This window comes from Columba livia, chromosome 1 (assembly GCF_036013475.1).
Source record: "Columba livia isolate bColLiv1 breed racing homer chromosome 1, bColLiv1.pat.W.v2, whole genome shotgun sequence".
In the NCBI taxonomy this organism is placed as follows: Eukaryota; Metazoa; Chordata; class Aves; order Columbiformes; family Columbidae; genus Columba; species Columba livia.
Genome location: NC_088602.1, coordinates 42,466,797 through 42,486,770, shown reverse-complemented (window position 1 = coordinate 42,486,770; position 19,974 = coordinate 42,466,797). Strand labels below are relative to the sequence as shown.

Here is a 19,974-nt window from a genome sequence, read left to right as displayed (position 1 = left end):
TTTCAATTGCCTTTTGGAATGTTATCTTAATTATAGTGTTTATTAATCATTTATAAAAGTAGAAGCTTTTTTTTTTTTTTTTTAATAGATATGATCTTGCATATGCCTTCAGCCTTTGCTTTGTGCTGTATTCCATCACATTTAATAGGCTAAGTGGGGTCACAATAGGTCTGAATGATTATGAGATTACCACTGAATTTGTAGGTGCTACCACAAGAAACAGTGTTAATGATTAAGAATCTTATTTTCACTCCTGAACGTTACAACATGGTGTTACAGGACACAGTACTCTGAATTAATTGTAAAAGCAAGGCCATAACAACTTGACCACTTTGAATTTTTAAAAACCAAAGAGATTATTTTGAGTTTTTTAAGTTTTGGTGCTAATAGACTAATTAATCAGAGTGAGAAATGCATGAAAATACCCAATATGTGTAAGTGGAAGACAGAAGAGTTCGAATGGGAAATTAGACACACATTTTAGTGTTGAGGATGATTACTTCTGAAAGCTACTGCAAAAGTGGCAAATTATCCATCTCCAGATGTCTTGAGATGATGCCTTTATAGGAAGCAATCTTCAGTGGATCAGATGTTATTAGGTTCAACAGAAGGGTAACTGGGTTAAAACAAAACTAAAAGAGATTCCGAGGCAGTTTGCTGCTGTCTGGGGAAACCACCTCATGTAATCCCTTTTATAAACAGCATCCTTTTTTTTTTTTTTTTTTTTCTTTTCTGATTTTCTGATTTTCAGCTTTCTTTTAATAGGATTTGATTTTGATGAGGTTCCTGTTAGGCTTATTACCCTCCATTTTCCTTGTTTTCCTTTTTTATGCCTGTAATAAGAGTAAACAAGATGGGACCTCCATTAGGACATAAAAATATGTGCTTACCTTGACATAAACGTTAAAAGGTTACTCTTGTGCCTTTCTGCATCCAGGCTTGGTTAGTGATATGGTTCAAAGGCCAGATTACACAGGTTGTGACACATCTCTGTAACTGAATACCAACATCCTCCCTTGTTGTACATTCTGCATAATGAGCAGAGTAAACTATAGCACAGTGTCTGAAAGTATTACTGACTGGTTTTATTAATCCACAGGCCTTGGCTCTGGCATACACCATGGTCATGCACAGCAAATTACATTAAATTGTGAGAAACATTTGTAACCTTTGTTGAACAACCTGATGCCTAACAGTGCTGCTTCTAAGACTTCTCTAACAGTAATTTTGTCTTTAATCATCTTGCTTAAGATGCTGTAAACCACAATTCCTGACTCTTGGCCGCATGATATGGTGCGCTGCCTTACCCAGTTTGATCAATATGGGCTGTACCTACTACAGAATGTGTATTCATGTATGTTCCCATCCTGAGTGAGTTTTAATCTATCCATGGATAGAGTATTCCAGCAATGGCCAGAAGCTGCAGGAAGTGTTCATGAGGCCCTTAGTGGAAGAAAACCCTCTTCCCTAAGCTCATTAGTTTACCCCGGTATTATCCTTCCCTGTATGGTGTTGTAAGTGATGATCCTGACGTCCTCCTATCCTACAAAATGATTCTGTTTCTCCTCTCAGTACCAGTTCTGGAGTGGTTTATCTCCAGTGGTTGCTCCAATGGTTGCTTGGGCATTTTTCGTATAAGGAGATGTTGAGAGAGTTGGGACACTTCAGCTTGGTGAAGAGAAAGTTAGTGTGTACAAATGCCTGAAGGAATGGAGTAAAGATAAGGGAGGGAGCCTCTTCTCAGTAGCACCCACTGACAGAACAAGAGGAAATGGACACAAAAAACATGGAATTCCATCAGAACACAAGAATACACTTTTTTACTGTGAGGATGTTCAATCACTGCAATATATTGCAAAGAGAGGCTGTGGGGTGACCTTCTGTGTAGATATTCAAAACACAACTAAAACGGTCTTGGACAACGTGCTCTATCTGAACCTGCTTGAACAGGGGCATTGGACTAGTTGGTCTCAAGAGGTCCGTTCCAATCTAAATGATTCTGTGATTCTGTGACCTGAAGGTTAGGGAAGCTACTGTTGCCAGGCTGTAAATGGGATGATAGTGCTGGATTGGGGCAGCAAGCTTGTACCAAAGCATAATTATAGGAGCAGGGTGGGGAGGAAATAAAAGTCATGCTAGGAGAGGGAGAAAGTGAGAGTGTCATCATGACCATTTCCCTGGAGTGTTGTAATTTAAACCCAGAAAAATTGTTGTTCTGTTATCTAGGTGAGAAGGGTTGCATTTCTGCTGTGCAAACAGCACAATTTTAAAAGTTTGGGCAGCTCATTTCTTCCAGATTTGAAGAGTGTCAACGGTACATGTGATACAATTAAAAGCAAAACAAGGCAGTCACCAGAGTCAGCACAAGTGTGTATCTACACTTTACAATACTCACCAGTGTTAGAGTTTGCACTGTGAGTCTCTATTTTTGGCCACTTTTAGCTTTTTCAGTCCAAAATACCACAAAATATTCACAGTGCTAGACTCTTTTGCTATTTTCTTGAAACTGTGCTGAGAACCCTTGCAATGACAAGTATCTCAGTCTTTGACAATTCAAGTAATGGAAAAGAAACATTCCAGTATTTTAGGTCCCCAAATTGTCCTCCCTGGTTCTATTAACTTTATTTTGGGAGGATAAAATAACATTAAAAAAAAAAAAAAAGACAAGGAAAAAAAAAGGAAGGTGGAGTAATTAATAACAAGTTAACTGGTTTACAGGCTGCCAGCTTTTCCTAGATACCATGCTGGGATGAACATGTTATGTATGCACTGGGGCTTAGCACTTAGAAGTTCCAGGCTTTATGGAATACAGGACCTTCCAGAACAGTGTTGGAAGAATCTTTCAATCAGAGAAAGCAAGGTGTAGATGTCCTCATCCATTTAGCAAGTTGCGTCTGTTTTGTATAAAGGTTTAGGCTTTTGGATCTTCTTAGATATACATGCAGTATATGTGAGCCAAGATCCTTCAACAAAACAAGAAACAAATATTAACCACTTTGACACAGTTAAGAAAATCTGCAGGATTAAGGCTCTCTAGCTTGAAAGTTTTAACTAGTTTATTATTATGAACCTGCATATCGGCAAATGTCTATGACCAACTGATTGTGAACTACATTTAGGCTGTGATATCTCAGAATGCTGCGTGATACTGAAGATGATTTAGACTATAATCTGGATAATTCTGCAGACTGATATCCTAAAATCTGAAAAATTTGGGAAAAAAAAGAAGTAAAAGTTGCAAGTGAAAAAGGAAAATATTTAGATTGTCGTAGTCTAACTTTGCTGGTATCCATAGTCACGGTCTCTTCTGTCCTGAGCTTCCTGTGTGCTCTCCCCAAAAAGCAGCAGTTGCTGATCTCCCCACTGACAAAGTGCGAAGGAGCATACATTTACGTGTTCTCTTTCCAGTAGTTGCCAATACTGTGAACACCCCCAGCCTTTATATCCCTTTCATGATGGTGACATCAGGTTAGCATCTCATACTGGAAGAAACATATAGATTTTTGAATTACATACGGCAGATGGAGCTCACTCTCAGATAAAATCTGGGATTTTGCTGGAGAACCAGACCATAAGCATATGGATAAATACTAGTCCTTTGTTTAATGAGAGTTCATGAACCTGAAAAGCCCATTCTCCTTGGGAAAGAAGACACACAGTAGGATAGCTTTTGTAAAGGGGATATGGTCTTGTATGATACACAGCTGATAAGGAAACTGTATGTACAGAACAGGAGGGCTGAATTCGATGTAGCACAGCAACAGTAATTCCAAACTGAAATAGTTTGGGGCTTGACCAAAATCAAAATTGACTTTCAGGTCCTTGGCATATTAGAAAGTATAGTATATGATTTAATATGAAAATAAGATGTTCTGTTTATGCATTCATTTAAATGGTCTCATGAAAACTTAGGTTCTAAAGTAAGGGCAGTTTGGGCTTAAAATATTAATTGACACTAGTCATGTACTATTTAATTGAAAGGCTAGAGTATAGATATCTTTTTTTCTTTCAACATTATTTTATGCATTCCTCATTTTTGTATTGGAAAGGCCACAGCATCAAAATCAATAAAGAGTAAAATTTCTTAAGGAAGACCCCAAAATCCCAAACCAAAACATGCTAAGAATTTAAAAAAAAAATTAGGTTCTTCCTTACAATTCATACGTGCTTATTAGTGAAATCAGTGATGTAAACATCAATGACAACTAACTTTTACAAGATAATTTGATTCCATGTGAAATAATGTTCATTACAAGTCTTGATTAAAAAAAAAAATCGATTTGTATTGATAACATGATTATAAGGATATATGTAGTAGAATTTATTTTTATTAAATTCCATTTGAGAAACCTTTAATTTCATTAGAGCATTTATGTTTCTATGACGCATAATCTGTCAGAATCAGATACTCAGGTACTTGCTTATCTACCTTTAAATACAGATATGTTTTGTTTACGTGACTCTACTGTGCTAATATTTTATGGTCATTTAATTCTAATCCTGTGTGCTGCTGAAAAGGTTTAAAAGTGAAACAGCTCTACCATGACCCCATAGCAATGGTTATTACATGACCATTTTGAGAAAGTGGAAGGGCAACCAAATGAGACATATCTTTCTCCAAGTGGGTTCAGAGACTTTCATACTTCCTACTGTAAGTTACCTTTTGTAATTTAAAAGAAAAATCCACTACTCCACTTAATTAAAATGTTAAAATTCTTGCTGAAGGGAAAGGCTAAGTGAATGACCCATGCAGGAGAGGCATTATTCACAGCTCAGTTGATCTTATGGGACTTAAGAGACAGTGAAGAGCAGATCTGCAAAGCTTCTTGAGTATCAGAGTCAAAAGTTACAGGTCCTGAAAACTCACGCACCTCTGTCACATAGGCCAGGACATGCTTAAATGCTGAGTACCCTTATTCTCAAAACTAAGGTTTCTCAGCCTGTGAGGACCTAAACATTTCTAAAAGCACTTCACTAAAGGAGGACTGAGTAGCTCAATTCTTATCTTGCACATTCATTTCAAGACAATTTAAAATTTCATTTATCCTGAGAATTTTAACCACTAGATCACAGGCATATTTTGTTACCTGTTCCTAAATGCAGCAATGAAGACCAATTATATTTTAAAAGAAAGGCAGATATTTTTTCCACAATAAGCATATAATAAATTATTTCTGATAAAACAGCAAGCCATTGAAATATGCTTTACTACTCCAAATGAAATGAATCTCAAGAAATTAAAATGTGATCTAGGAAGTTCCAAACATTCAGTAGTTAGTTTAGGAAATGCTAAATACTTGAAGGACAGAGTTTTTAGCACTGAATCTGGATTTTGTGGCTATTTTATAACATATATAAAAATATACCATCTAAATATATATATACAGAAGTTACAGTTACATATTTTTTATTAAATAGCATTTTCTACAATACTTGACCCTGAGTAACATCAAACCAGAAGTTTAGAAGAACAGATTCGAGCTCATACATTTTGTCTGCAAACTTTGTTGGATCCTACTTTCAGTCAATTGTAAATCAGTACAGAGACTGGAATATGTTCTCCTTAAGCATATATCCAAATGAAAAAAACAATTAAAAATGATTAAAAAACTTAATCAAACTTAAATATTATTATTCTGAATGTAGAGCCCCTGCTCTGAGTGTTATTCAAAATTAATTAAGTTCTGTGAGTTCATAAAATGTATTCCACCATCACAATGCTCCTCAATAATATCAGGTCTTTGGATTAATATGCTATTGCAAAGTTTGATGCTGGTTCCTATTAAGAAGTAGAGTTATATTTTTTTTTTCATAAAGGGATTTATTGTCAGTTTAACCAGTTTTAATTAAGCTTTGGCTTATAAATAATTTTATTGAGAAGTGCAATGAAATTTTCTGAGTTTTACAGCTTTTTAATTAAAACGAATTAAGCCAATTTGTGGTTAGGTGCCTGCAAACTAGTTCCCTTACATTTCCAAGCCACTGTAAAATGTTCTAGTCACACAATTTAAACTTTATCGGGAGTCATCAGCTTAGGCCATAAAAATCTTTTTAGGTACCTATTGACATTTAATCAAGCAATTTTTAAGAAAGAACTGACTCAAATTTTTATCTAATTATCAGCCGCGTAAAGACAACTAAGCAGCATGGTTAATACAGACGATGACCATACATATATCTTCGATTGCCTGTTGTGTCAGCATTCTGTTTTGGGTGTTTATGTAGAACTAAAAAGTTACTCATTGAAAGTTAAGTTTTGCATGTAAATGTATTCACATTCCTAATAATAAGCATCAGTTTCAACTTTATCTAGTTTATTCTATTTGCATATATGCTTTTAATGTGCAATTGCATTACACATTTAAATTAATTTCTGTCACGATTTTGTCATGTCTATGTCTCTATTACTCATCTCTGCTACCTTATACAAAATCTTATGGAGCTGATTTTCAACAGATCCTTTTAAACAAAAACTTAAAAATGTAACTTTGGAAAATTAAAACAAATAATTTTATTGTATTGCATGGGGCAGGGGGGAAGACAACATGTGATTTACTAGGGCCAGAGTATAATTCTGATGTTTTATGTCTTGCAACACTTTTTTTTTTTTCTTTACTAGTTACGTTGTCTCAGTAATACTGTGTTACTTGTATTTCCATTCCCGTAATACTGACCAGTCAGTATTTCCCCTGGCCCAGACTCAAACAAGCAATTATAGACAGCGTTAGTATGAATTTTGGTGTGTTAAGACCATGGAATTATCCACTTCCCTTGATTTTGATGTTCTTACAATTAAGTCCTTGACTCATCTTTTGTCATTTCTTTCCTGCTTCTCATCATGATCTCACAAAATATATCCAAAATATCATTGTGATGTTCTTGATTATATTTTGTCTATTAGAAATTGTAACTTTCTTCTCCCTCCAACACATTACACACTTCTGTTTTATGTCAAAAATTAGATATATTTTTCCAGGAGGAGGGTCTGGTGTCTCCAGTCTATACTTAGTTTAGTTTCTTCTTACACTTGTCTACTAATCAAGAATATGAGAACACATTTGCTGTTTCTCCACAGAGATCGAGTACCCTAAAAGAAATATTTGGAGAATGATTCCCTGCAAAACTATGATTCTGTTGTGTCCTGGTAATGTAGGGTAGGTAGTTCAGAGAGCACTTAATTCAGTCCTTAAGATTCAGCCAACTAAATGAAATATTTTTGTTTAGTTTATGTAGCTTATATGTTTTATATAGTTTATATAGCTTTTTATATTTTTTTAGTTATAAGCATTGTAAATTTAAATACTGTGAGATTAATTGCTGTATGCATTTTGCATGTTAGGTGGATAAGTTCGAGAAATAATGCTAAGTTCATGGAGTTGATATTTGTCTCAGGCTAGTCATATGTATAGACAGTCATCATATGGATATCAATAGTATAACTGTATATGACTGACAAGCTATTTAAGAAATAGATCAAATAGTGAAAAAATACAGGAAAAGGTAGTATGGGTATGCAAAGATTTACAGTATATTGAATGTGCTCAATTACAACTGAGTTTATTAAAATCACAAATAATATACAGATCTGCCCTAGACTTTGTTAATTCTGACAATTTTTAATTACAATAATGCCATATAATCTTCATATTATTTTTTGAATATATCAATATATTAATTACAGCTACACCTGTTAAATTCTAATCATCTTTGGTTTATTTTTCTTATGAGATGTAAGAGGGCTGATTATAGAAGATAATGACTAATCCTATGGGTGTATTATCTTTAACAGCTGCCTTTATTTTCTTTCAGTATTACTGAATCTGACATACTTTTTTCTTCTCAGGAGAATATAATGGAAGTTATAAGAAATCAAGAATTTTTGCTTTTACCTGCTGAAGAACTCCATAAACTTCTTGCTAGTGACGATGTGAATGTTCCTGATGAAGAGACCATTTTCCATGCCTTAATGATGTGGGTGAAGTATGATATGCAGAGGCGATGCAATGACCTAAGTATGCTACTTGCTTATATCAGATTACCACTGCTTCCACCTCAGGTATTCTTTTTTCTTTTTTTTTTTTTTCCCTAGAAATAATATCACCATTATTGTGAAAAAACTTATGAATTTATAATCTGCAGCTACCAGATGCTCTGGGTGTTTAAATGCAAAACTGTTCAGAATTATAAAAAATGAATAACAGCCCTTCGTCCAGAGTGACCTCAATAGACTTGAGGATTGGTCCAACAGATACTCCAGAAGTGCAGAGTTGTCAAACTGAAGAGGAGTAACTACAGCTACCATAACACGCTAAAAAAGACAGGCAGAATAGTAAGGCATAGGAAGAAACTAGAAGATCCAGTGATGGGCTACCAAGATGGTATGTAAGGTAGCAGAGATGAGCCTGAGGAAGTGGACTTGTTTAATCTGGTGAAGAGAAGGCTAAATGATGAACTAATGGCAACTTAAGACTTCTGAAGGGAAGATCATGGAATCAAATTCTTCTTGAGAGCACCACAAAATATAAGAAGGGGCAAATGCACCAACTTGTAGCATGGACATTTCAGATTCGACATTGACTGCCCGGGGAAATCACTTCGACTGCATTGAACCACAGCAGCAAATTTTTCAGAGGTTAAGCAATCTTCTTCACTGAAGGTTTTTTTTCTGAATTAGCTAGATCAGGTGATCAACAAATCCAGAGTTGGCATTAGCTGTGATCTGAGTGAGAGTTTGAACTAGTTGACCATTAGAGGTCCTTTGGAGCTCCCTTCCTGTGAATGTTTCTGTGATTCTGTGATTCAGATTTCAGTTACCTCCTTTTTTCTCAGTAAATAGTAATTTTTTTCTGTTTAATACCTCTAGATAATAATTCTGTTTTCAGCTGGTGTACTGGGTCTGGCTGAGGTGGAGTTAACTTTATTGAAGGCAGCCTGTATGGTGCTGTGCTTTGCATTTGTGGCTAAAACAGTGTTGGTAACACACCAATGTTTTGGCTACTGCTGAGCAGAGCTTACACAGCATCAAGTCTTTCTCTCTTCTGTACCCCGCTACTCCTCCAAAAGCCAGTAGGTCATAGGCTTATAAATGTATCTGCATTCCTCCAATTAATAGGGTTTTTTCTTCGTCTATGCATCACATACTTTGCTTGCCTCTGCACTGCTAATTGCATGTAAACCAATGATCCCCACATTACCAAGTTGAGTGTTGTAGCTCTTAATCCACAGTGTTAAAGGCAATTCCCTTTATAGTTGAGTAGCTATGTCTACACTCCACACTGTTGGTTTTCCTCTGTGGCCCCAATGCATAAGGATACTCTGAGACACTGCCAACGGCACTGATGTCATTCATTTCTGAAACTGAATTGTGCCCATTTTATTATACATCATCCTGGATACCTTAAGTTATATGAAGTATCACTGTATCCCATGTTTAGCAACAGATTTAAATCCTAGATTTCTACTGCCTATCATAGATAAGCATCACAAATGTAAACATGTATCATTGGTATGTCACATCATTGAGACCCACCTATAAATTGCTAAAACAGTTGTGTTAACCTCAAACTTAATTCAATTGTGTATTTTTTTAGAAAATTTATCATAACATTATTTATTCAGATTCAAGTCCAACTTTTAGAGAGAACACATTTCTTTCTGAAGAGCCAGGATGAAGGTAACCAGTGAGTAGAGCATATGAAAAACAAACTAAAACAAAACAAAACAAGCCAAATAAACCACCAAAACCAACCAACCAAAATAACCCTACAAAACAAAACAAACACCCACAAACCAAAACCCAAATCAGTAGTACTTTCAAAACGGTTTGTAAGGAGTTTCAAAAAGTTATTTTAGAGTGATACATTCCTGGCAATTCTATGTGTTTTTTGTTCAGTTTGATCTGAAAATTAACCCTTATGCACTGGTGCTTGTCTATAACTGAGTACTGCATCATAGAAATGTTTTCTATAATGCTAAAAAAGTATTCTAAAAGTGTTTCCAAATTAAGATACAACAAAGTTTCAACAGAAAATTATTGAGAGCTGAAGGTAAAAATTTATTACTTATTACCAAAAGGTGAATTTTTTCCTCTTATAGTTTATATTTAAGTGTAAATAAAATAAAAAACAGTATCATTTTCATTGTACTGAAAATCATAGAATCACAGAATCGACTGGGTTGGAAAAGACCTCAGAGATCATCGAGTCCAACCCTTGGTCCAACTCTAGTCCATTTACTAGATCATGGCACTAAGTGCCATGTCCAATCTCAGTTTAAAAACCTCCAGGGATGGCGAGTCCACCACCTCCCTGGGCAGGCCATTCCAATGCCTGACCACTCTCTCTGTAAAGAATTTCTTTCTAATATCCAGCCTAAATTTCCCCTGGCAGAGTTTAAGCCCATGCCCCCTTGTCCTATTGCTAACTGCCTGGGAGAAGAGACCAATCCCCACCTGGCTATAACTTCCCTTCAGGTAGTTATAGAGAGTGATGAGGTCACCAAGTTAACTGAAGAGCTCTCTGGAGAGAAACCTGGTCAAAATTAAAAGCTATTCATTGCACCTTTGAGGAAAAACAAACAAACAAACAACAAAAAACTACTTGGATTCCTTACTTTTAAATTCACTAAAAAAGATGAAGTCATAGACTGCAACAATTACTAACAGATTGGAAATATTGTACTGAGATCCCCTTAAAATGAAGGCTTAAATTTATAGCATGAGTTTTTATGATACCTCATTTCACTGTCAAAGTGCAGTAATGATATTGGCAATGTAGTCAGACTTCCATAATAGGATATCAAACAGTGTAATTCAGAATTCAATAGAATAATTTAGGGGATGCCAATCATTATTAACATATTAAAAGAAAAGTATCATGGAGCTGAAAATGAAATAATAGAACTTACAACGCGGCCATAGAACTTTAGTTTATTTTTGCTCCTTTGATTTGCCTGAAACCATCTGCTAAATGGAACCAGTTCATATTCTTTCATTCAAGTGAAACTAGAAGAGATGAGATTTAGTAACTTCCTTTCAATAGGTCTTCCAAACATTTTGTGTTAATTTGTATAGAAAACATATAAATTTAGTATGTTCATTTTCACTCTTAAAGGATTCAAGGGAATAAACATTTGGAAATACTCAAGTATTTCGGTTTATTTACTTGAATTGTTCAGTTATAAACTTATAATAAACATTTTTCTCATGATTTTTAATAACATTCTTCACTAAGTTAACAAACAAACAAGTTAAGAAACAAATAAAAAAATATCGTTAAGCTGACATTTTTTCAGTTATCCAAAAGCTCTATGAAGTTACTTTTTATGTCTGAAAGGGTAAAATGTACCACAGTTGCCCTCAATTTTCAGCAGTATTTTTAAATGAAATTTGAATAAAATAATTTTAATATTTTTAAAAAATCAAACAAAAATTATACATGCAAACAAAATCAAATCCTCTGAAGACAGTTTGTGAATCTCTTTTTTGACTTGATATGATATGATAAACACATACATAATTACAGAATCACAGAGTGGCTGAGGTTGGAATGGGCCTCTGGAGGTCATCTCATCCAACAACTCTGCTCAGGCAGGGCCACCTAGAGCCAGTTGCCCAGGACCATGTCCAAATGTTTTTTGATACATCCAAGGACTGTGTCAGGGCCAAGTCACCCTCACAGTATAAAGATCACAGTATCACAGTATGTTTGGGATTGGAAGGGACCTCAAAAGATCATCTAGTCCAATCCCCCTGTTCCCTGATGTTCAGACAGAACCACTTTTCCAGCATATATTGGTGCATGCACTTGCACATGGACATATACATAAACATAAAAATATTTCTTTCATTCTTTTATCGTAGAATATTCTTGTGAACCTTTTACTTAGGTCTGAAAATCTATATTTGTGGAAAGATATGCACATTAAAGTCTGGCTGGAATAGCTAAAGGTGTTCTCTCCTAGTTCCCTGATGACTGTTCTGACCAATCATCTAATCACTACTTTCCTGATGATGTGTGATCTAGTGATTACCATCCCCACAGCTCAGGGAGCAAAATGGTTCATCTGAATTCTCACTAATTCTATATAGGCAAAAGCCTAACCTTTTCTGCAGTTGAAGCTAACACATTAACTTCTGACCCTCAAAGCAAACAATATAGAAGAGTGTACATCACTGAATTCTCCTTACCTTTCTCTCGTCATTTCCCAAAACAATTTTCTTTTTTTTTTTCTTTTTTTCTGTGCTCGTACTTCCTATTCCCTGACTCAAGCTATACCTGGAAACATTCAATGCAATCAGTATGTTTGAGCCTCTGCCTAGCCCCATTTTGTTTACTGCTAATGTAATCAAGGACAGCAGAAAGAGCTTCTTCAAATACATGGCAGATAAAACCAACACTAGAAGCAATGTAGGCCCACTGATGAATGAGGTGAATGTTCTGGTGACAGAAGATACAGCGAAGGCAGAGCTACTGAATGCCTTCTTTGTCTATACTGCCAGAGGCCGTCCTGAGGAGCCCCATACCCCTGAGGCCCCAGAGAGAGTCAGGACAATGGAGGAGTTTGCCTTGGTTGATGAGGACTGGGTTGGGGACCAGTTAAGCAATCTGGACATGCATAAATCCATGGGTCCTGATGGAATGCACCCACAGGTGCTGAGGGAGCTGGCTGAGGTCATTGCTAGACCACTCCCCATCATCTTTGCCAAGTCTTGGGAAATGGGAGAGGTTCCTGAGAACTGGAGGAAAGCAAATGTCACTCCAGTCTTCAAAAGGGGCAAGAAGGAGGACTCGGGTAACCCAGTCTTCAAAAAGGGCAAGATGGAGGACCCGGGTAACTATAGACCGGTCAGCCTCACCTCCATCCCTGGAAAGGTGATGGAATAACTTATCCTTGGTGCCATCTCAAGGCATTTCAAGGATAAGAGGGTCATTAGGGGCAGTCAGCATGGCTTCACCAAGGGGAAGTCATGCTTAACCAACCTCATAGCCTTTTATGAGGACATAACCAGGTAGATAGATAATGGCAAAGCAGTGGATGTGGTCTATGTTGACTTCAGTAAAGCATTTGACACAGTCTCCCACAGCATCCTCGCATCTAAACTGAGAAAGTGTGATCTGGACGATTGGGTAGTGAGGTGGACTGTGAACTGGCTGAAGAAAAGAAGCCAGGGAGTTGTGGTCAATGGGGCAGTCTAGTTGAAGGCCTGTATCTAGTGGAGTGCCTCAGGGGTCGGTACTGTGACCAGTACTATTCAATACATTCATCAACTACTAGAATGAGGGAATAGAGTGCACTGTCAGCAAGTTTGCTGATGACACAAAACTGGGAGAAGTGGCTGACATGCCAGCAGGCTGTGATGCCATCCAGTGAGACCTGAACAGGCTGGAGAGTTGGGCAGGGAAAAAATTAATTAAATATAACAAGGGCAAGTGTAGAGTATTCCATCTGCGCAGGAACAGCCCCAGGTCCCAGTATAAGTTGAGGAATGACCTGTTGGAGAGCAGTGTAAGGGAAGGGGACCTGGGGGTCCTGGTGGACAGCGGGATGACTATGAGCCAGCACTGTGCCCTTCTGGCCAGGAGGTCCAATGGCATCCTGGGGTGCATTAGAATGGGGGTGGTTAGTAGGTCGAGAGAGGTTGTCCTCCCCCTCTACTCTGCCCTGGTGAGAACACACCTGGAATGTTGTGTCCAGGTCTGAGCCCCTCAGTTCAAGAAGGACAGGGAACTGCTCAAGAGAGTCCAGCGCAGAGCCATAAAGATGATTAAGGGAGTGGAACATCTCCCTTATGAGGAAAGGCTGATGGAGCTGGGTCTCTTTAGCTTGGAGAAGAGGAGACTGAGGGGTGACCTCATTAATGTTTATAAATATGTAAAGGGTGAGTGTCACGAGGATGGAGCCAGGCTCTTCTCAGTGACAACCAGTGATAGGACAAGGGGCAATGGGTACAAACTGGAAGACAGGAAGTGCCAGTTAAATATGAGAAGAAACTTCTTCTAAGTAAGGGTGGCAGAACACTGGAACAGGCTGCCCAGGGGGATTGTGGAGCGTCCTACTCTGGAGACATTCAAAACCCGCCTGGATGCCTTTCTGCGTAACCTCATCTAGGTGTTCCTGTTCTGGCATGGGGATTGGATTAGATGATCTTTTGAGGTCCCTTTCAATCTCTAACATTCTGTGATTCTGTGATCATATTTACAAAGATAAAAATCTTGGTTTTGGTGGTTGTCTGCACATAGTGTATCTGTTAATGTTCAGGCTACAGCATGAGCCAAGAATCTGTGCAGCTTCCTTTGGGCGAAACATTATTTTTATGGTGTTTCTTAAGAGTGTGAGAAGTTGCTAATGACAGTTAGGCTGCTAAAGGAATTTACATGCAAGAGTTAGGAGTTAACACATTATACTGAGTGCCTAGAATAGCATGACTAGTAAAAAATGAGCATATTATATTTATGTTTTAATGTTTCTCAGCAAAGATGTGCATGATAAAAAGAGAACAAATATTTACTCCCAGAAATGGTTAAAGATAACTTGTACTCCACCAGTGTGCTGTGTTTATAATGGATGTTTTCTGCAATTGCTTGTAATAGTAAATCATTGGTTAACTATGAAAGCTAAAAAATAGCATAGGGTAAAGCCTTGATATTATCGACTTTCTCTCTGCAACACTTTTAATAATTTCAGTTTTGGAGGCTTGCAAATCACATCAGTAGGATCCTGCATAGTCTTTGATTATTAAACACGCTGTGGCTTAGATCCTGTGAAACTAATATAGGCATCTAAATTATACCTTTTGCCCAGGGGCAGAAACAATCCAGGCCCTATAAAGTGCTTAAATACTCTGTAAGTCACTGGAGACAAAGTGAACTGATCCACCTGGGTTCTTGTTTTATTTATATAGAGATGTTGTAGGGAACCTGTAGGAAATGCTAAGCCTCTAAATCCTCTCGGAAAGCACATATTACATCTGGATATACATGATTTTTAAAGTGTATTTGAATTTGGATATAATAATCAAGCAGCAATCCTTTAAATCCTAGCTTGGATGATCAACATTGTGAGACAAACTTGTGAATTCCTTCCACAGCTCAGCTGTCATTTGTCAAAGAGGTATTTCTCTGTACCACTAAAAAACAACCAGGCAGATGTCAGACTGAGGTTGATCAAGTTCTGACCTTTTCGATATATATTGGGCTAGATGAAACAATTGAAGGATCCTTTGGTCAGCAAAACCAGAGAGTATCTACTCTATGTCAGTCAAGCTCTAACTTTCCCCTTCAGAGCAGTGTGATTGATTATATGAAGTTATAACCTTTTTCAGTTCTCTTACCATCTGTAGAATCACTGAAGAAGTGCAGCTGATGTGAATTCACACCAGACCAGAGTTCTAGGTTTTTTAGATTGGTTCTCACCTATAGGTCTAGGGCAAGTGCTAAGCATGTGCATATATTCAGTTATTCTCTATAATATTTTGTGAATTCTTTGAATAATTTTTAAACGAATTAGATGGCAAGAGATTTAAAGTTGCATCTGAAAGGACTGAAGGCATGATTCAGTTTCTTATTCACCTGTGGGTGTAGGTTTCTCCACACCAGCTGCATTTCTGACCTTCCACCGTAGGCAATGAAGATCTAGTGCAGTTCTCAGCACACAGGAGCAGAACCATGTGCTGATTTGAAAAGTTCCATGAATTATCATGCTGCCTGGCTCCCAGCAAATTTTCTGGAAGTGCTCCCACATAAATCCTGTGCCTTATTTACTGGCCCTGTGTGGATTCTTAGATGCCACGTGGTATCTCAGATGGTGCTAAATGCTGGTTTTATGCAAGTGAATTAAGCAATAACTCGATTTGAATGTCAGCTGATATCAGAATAATATAAATTTGGGAATGTGAGGAAGTTTGACAATATTTTTAATGTAATTTTTATGTTAACTTCAAGTAAATAGAAACAAATTAATTACATTGAGAATTAGTAACTTGTCAGTCCATAAAAATAGGAGAGTTCAGGCAAACTTGTAGAATAATCTCAATATTCCTCTGTATACCTTATTATTTAGATGTGTTTTAGAAGGATCATAGGATCATATAAATAATCTAGTTCTGCTACCCCTGCAATGGGCAGGGACACCTTCCACTAGACCAGGTTGCTCAAAGCCCCATCCAGCCTGGCCTTGAACACTTCCAGGGATGGAGAATCCACAGCATCTCTGGGCAGCCTGTTCCAGTGCCTCACCACACTCATGGTGAATAATTTCTTCCTTCTATCTAATCTAAATCTATCATCTTTCAGTTTAAAGCTGTCAGTACAAGCCCTTGTAAAAAGTCCTTCTTCACCTGCCTTGTAGGCTCCTTTGAAGTACTGAAAGGCCTCTTATAAGGTCTCCCCAGAGCCTTCTCCAGACTGAATAAGCGCAAGCCTCTCAGCCTATCTTCATGGCCCTCCTCTGCACTCACTCTGACAACTCTGTGTACTCCTTATATAGGAGTATCCAGAGCTGCATGCAATACTCCAGGTGGGGTCTCAGGAGAACAGAACAGAGGGAAAGAATCGCCTCCCTTGACACACTGGTGATACTTCTTTTGATACAGCCCAATATACAGTTGGCCTTCTGGGCTGCAAGCTCACATTGTTGGGTCATGTTGAGCTTCTGCTCAACCAACAACCCCAAATCCTTCTCCTCAGAGTGCTCTCAATCCATTCTCCACCAGCCTGTATTTGTGCTTGAGATTGCCTTGACGCATGTGCTGGACTTTGCACTTGGCCCTGTGGAACTTCATGAGCTTTGCATGGTCCCACCTCTCAGACATGTCCAGGTGTCTGTGAATGGCATTCCTTCCATCCAGTGTGTCAATTGCACCACACAGTTTCTCATTTGAGGATTTCTTATCCATCCTTTTTACCTGTTTCTAAGACTTGAAGATCCTGTTTGAAAAAGGAGAACATTATTTATGGAAAAGATGCTTCTTTTGTATTTAATTTTTTTGTACTTATTCTTTTACAGGAGTTTTATGAAAATGACATCACTTTTGGTAGACTTCAGTTATCTACAGTTAAAAATACAAACCAGTAATTTTCAAATGTAGGCTATTACCTATTATTGACTGAATAACATTTGTGTTCCATTTGCTGACATCTCTCATGCTTTTACCTAATCTTGTACTCAATTTATCACTTTGGAAATAAAAAAAAAAAAAAGTAATTTGATTCACAGAAGATTAAAATAAAAATATCTGCCTTTGAACGAAAGGAGACCAGAAAATAAGAATATTTTGTCATAGCTCAACCTTTCTGTTACCTGTAGTGTTGGTGTTACCTCTAGTGTTGGGTTATTTTTTTACTTTTTTTTTTTTGTTTTTAATCGTCTCCCTTATGAATGTAATTTGACCTTTAGAAGTTTTCTTATTTCTTATGTAGCATTTTAACACTATTGCAAAACATGCATGGGTCTCAGAATTATTATATTACTTTTTTCGCCAAGGATTAGAGAAGAAAAAATACAAATATTCTGAGATTTATCTCACCTAACATCTGGAAAGTAAATGTCGAACATAGGAGATAGGTATTTGCTTTAAGAAGGCATTTATCATGAAATACAGATATTTTTCTTCATTTGCTAGAGAACCTACCATGGTGAGGTTAAATGTAGATCTCTGCATCAGTATAATTGTGTAAAAAGCTTGTATCTTAGATTTTGCACTCCATATTTCTGCCACTATGTAAAATGCGTAGATGGATAAAATTGTGAAGAGACACACTAGAGGCAAAGGCTGGCTGGGGAGCAGAATAAAACAATTACTGCTTTCCTAAACTGAATCACACTTTAATCAGTAACATATCAGGGTGATAAGTAATTTGGTCAAATAAGTACCAGTTTCAAAGACAGGCCCAGTAGTACTAGTAGTCCAACAAAGGTCGGTATGTATGCCAAAAAGGTGTGGGTATATTTATAAGTTGAGTTAAAACTGAAATTCAAACAGTATGATAAACAATAACAAGGGACCACTTATAGGAAATGATATTGAAGAATTTAATAAATGAGCTCATTAAATCATAAGGTTTGGGGAAGCATTAATGATGTGGAAGTGATTTCAACACCACAGTTTAATTACTTTCCACAGATGCTACCAATGAATATTCCAATCCCATTACTTAGTTTATTCAAGAGAGCTGGGAAAAAAATCAAGTTTCTTCATTTTTATATCAAAGGTAAAACCTTAGAGAATGTGTATGTGTATGATTATTTGTTTATCTAATGTATTCATTTTGTTAGCCTAATGATAGGTTAAGGAAAACAAGCTTAAACTATGCTATCTTATTTTTGGTTTGTTTTGCTTTTTGTACCCTGTTGTTGGGGAGGTATAATGAGGACTAAGGATTATGACTGAAGGGTAAAAGGCCAGTTTAAACTTTCTTCTGAGTATGAAATTATTTTAACCATGTGGGGAAAAGCTGAAATTACATATCAATTAAACACTGAATACATTTCCTCTGCCAGTGACTGTGCTCGCCAAAAATACCAGTTTAGTAGGTGTCAGAGTTCAGTTGTTAGACAGAAAACACAGTCAGATTTCTTTCAAAAATTCCAGTCCAGAACCTTTCACTGTTATTGCTGTGTGACTGATTTCTTTGCAATACAGTATCACCTGCACGCATACACAGATCACAGACATAGTCTAATGAAAGCCTGTTGTGTCTAAGTGGTAAATATTAATGTAGATTGTGACAGAAATGATTAGCAATATGTTTCAATAAAGAACTAGCCTAGAGTTTCTTAAAGATCCTGGAGTCTGCTGCGTCTCATTGCTAGGGAGAAAATTACTTTTCTCTGAGAATACAGAAATAAGAAGTATTTAGTATAGCCTCTTTTTTGTGAGTTGGTTGAAGCAACTACCTTGACTAACTCACACATTATGAATAATTAATTCCACGAGCAACACAAATATTGATTTTCATCTACTGAATATTTGTGTTACTATAGAAAAATGCATAGAAATAATCTCTGAGCTAAAACAGGTTTACTGAAATCATTAATTAAGCATGAATAAGTTAGAAAGAATTCCAAACAGATCCAGAACATTTGATGAGCTGAAAGAAAATGGTAGAAAACAAAGCAAAATGAGACATTCTAGACTAGAGAACTTATTAATTGCAAAGACATTTCATTATTTTATTCCTAAGTAAAAACTCAGTAAGTTAGGTATAAGCATTATTTAAAATTTCAGTTTAAGCCTTCTAGTTACAAAACTGTCAAGTGAGTAAAGCAGATGATTATGTTGGATTTAGCTCAATTCACTCAATTTCTAGCAAAACAAAAAGTTCTTTAAGTAATATCAGTAAGGTTCAGTTGGATAAAATGGGATTTAGAAAAGGAGTTTAAACTTCAGCTCCATACATGATCAGTTCACGACCTTGTGATCTCTACATTTGGGAGTCCAGATAAGATAACAAACTTTGCATTTTCTAAAAGACTTAAAGGAGAAACTGAGGGAATAATTAAGTGATTTAATCGACTTCAGTTAAAATTTATTTGAGAATCAAGGGCTGGACAAAGAATAACACTGTTGGTAATAGCATAGCCTCAAAGACACAAAAAATGGTGGAAAATAATTTTATGACTGCAGTACATTTTTATTTTCTTTTCAAAATATACTATTTTAAAATTTAAAAAAGTGTTAAAATGTATTTGGAATAAATTCATAATTATAAGATTCCTGAAGCTGTTCATTTTGCGATGCAAAATTGATTTGTTTTGTACAAAACTGGCACAATTTTCAAATTAATATATGATTTCTGATGTCTTTTTCTAAGCACTACCCTAAATTTTAATTGAAATGTAAAAGTTTTCTCTTATTATATTGTTGTTCTCTGAATATAATTTTTACACATAGTAATAATATGTGCTTAATCAATAGCCCTAAATACTTTCAATATAAACAGTGCAAACGTGCTGTTCTCATTCTTGCTTAGTAAT

The 19,974-nt window shown here is 36.5% G+C and overlaps 1 protein-coding gene across 1 annotated transcript in view; it reads left to right on the top strand.

Annotated features, from left to right (window-relative positions):
• KLHL1 (kelch like family member 1) overlaps window positions 1–19,974 on the top strand; it is a 215,519-nt gene that overhangs the window by 122,108 nt on the left and 73,437 nt on the right. The window contains exon 5 of the mRNA XM_005501782.3: window positions 7,844–8,056. Within this exon, the coding sequence (XP_005501839.2) occupies window positions 7,844–8,056 (213 nt within the window). The remainder of the gene's footprint in view (window positions 1–7,843; window positions 8,057–19,974) is intronic.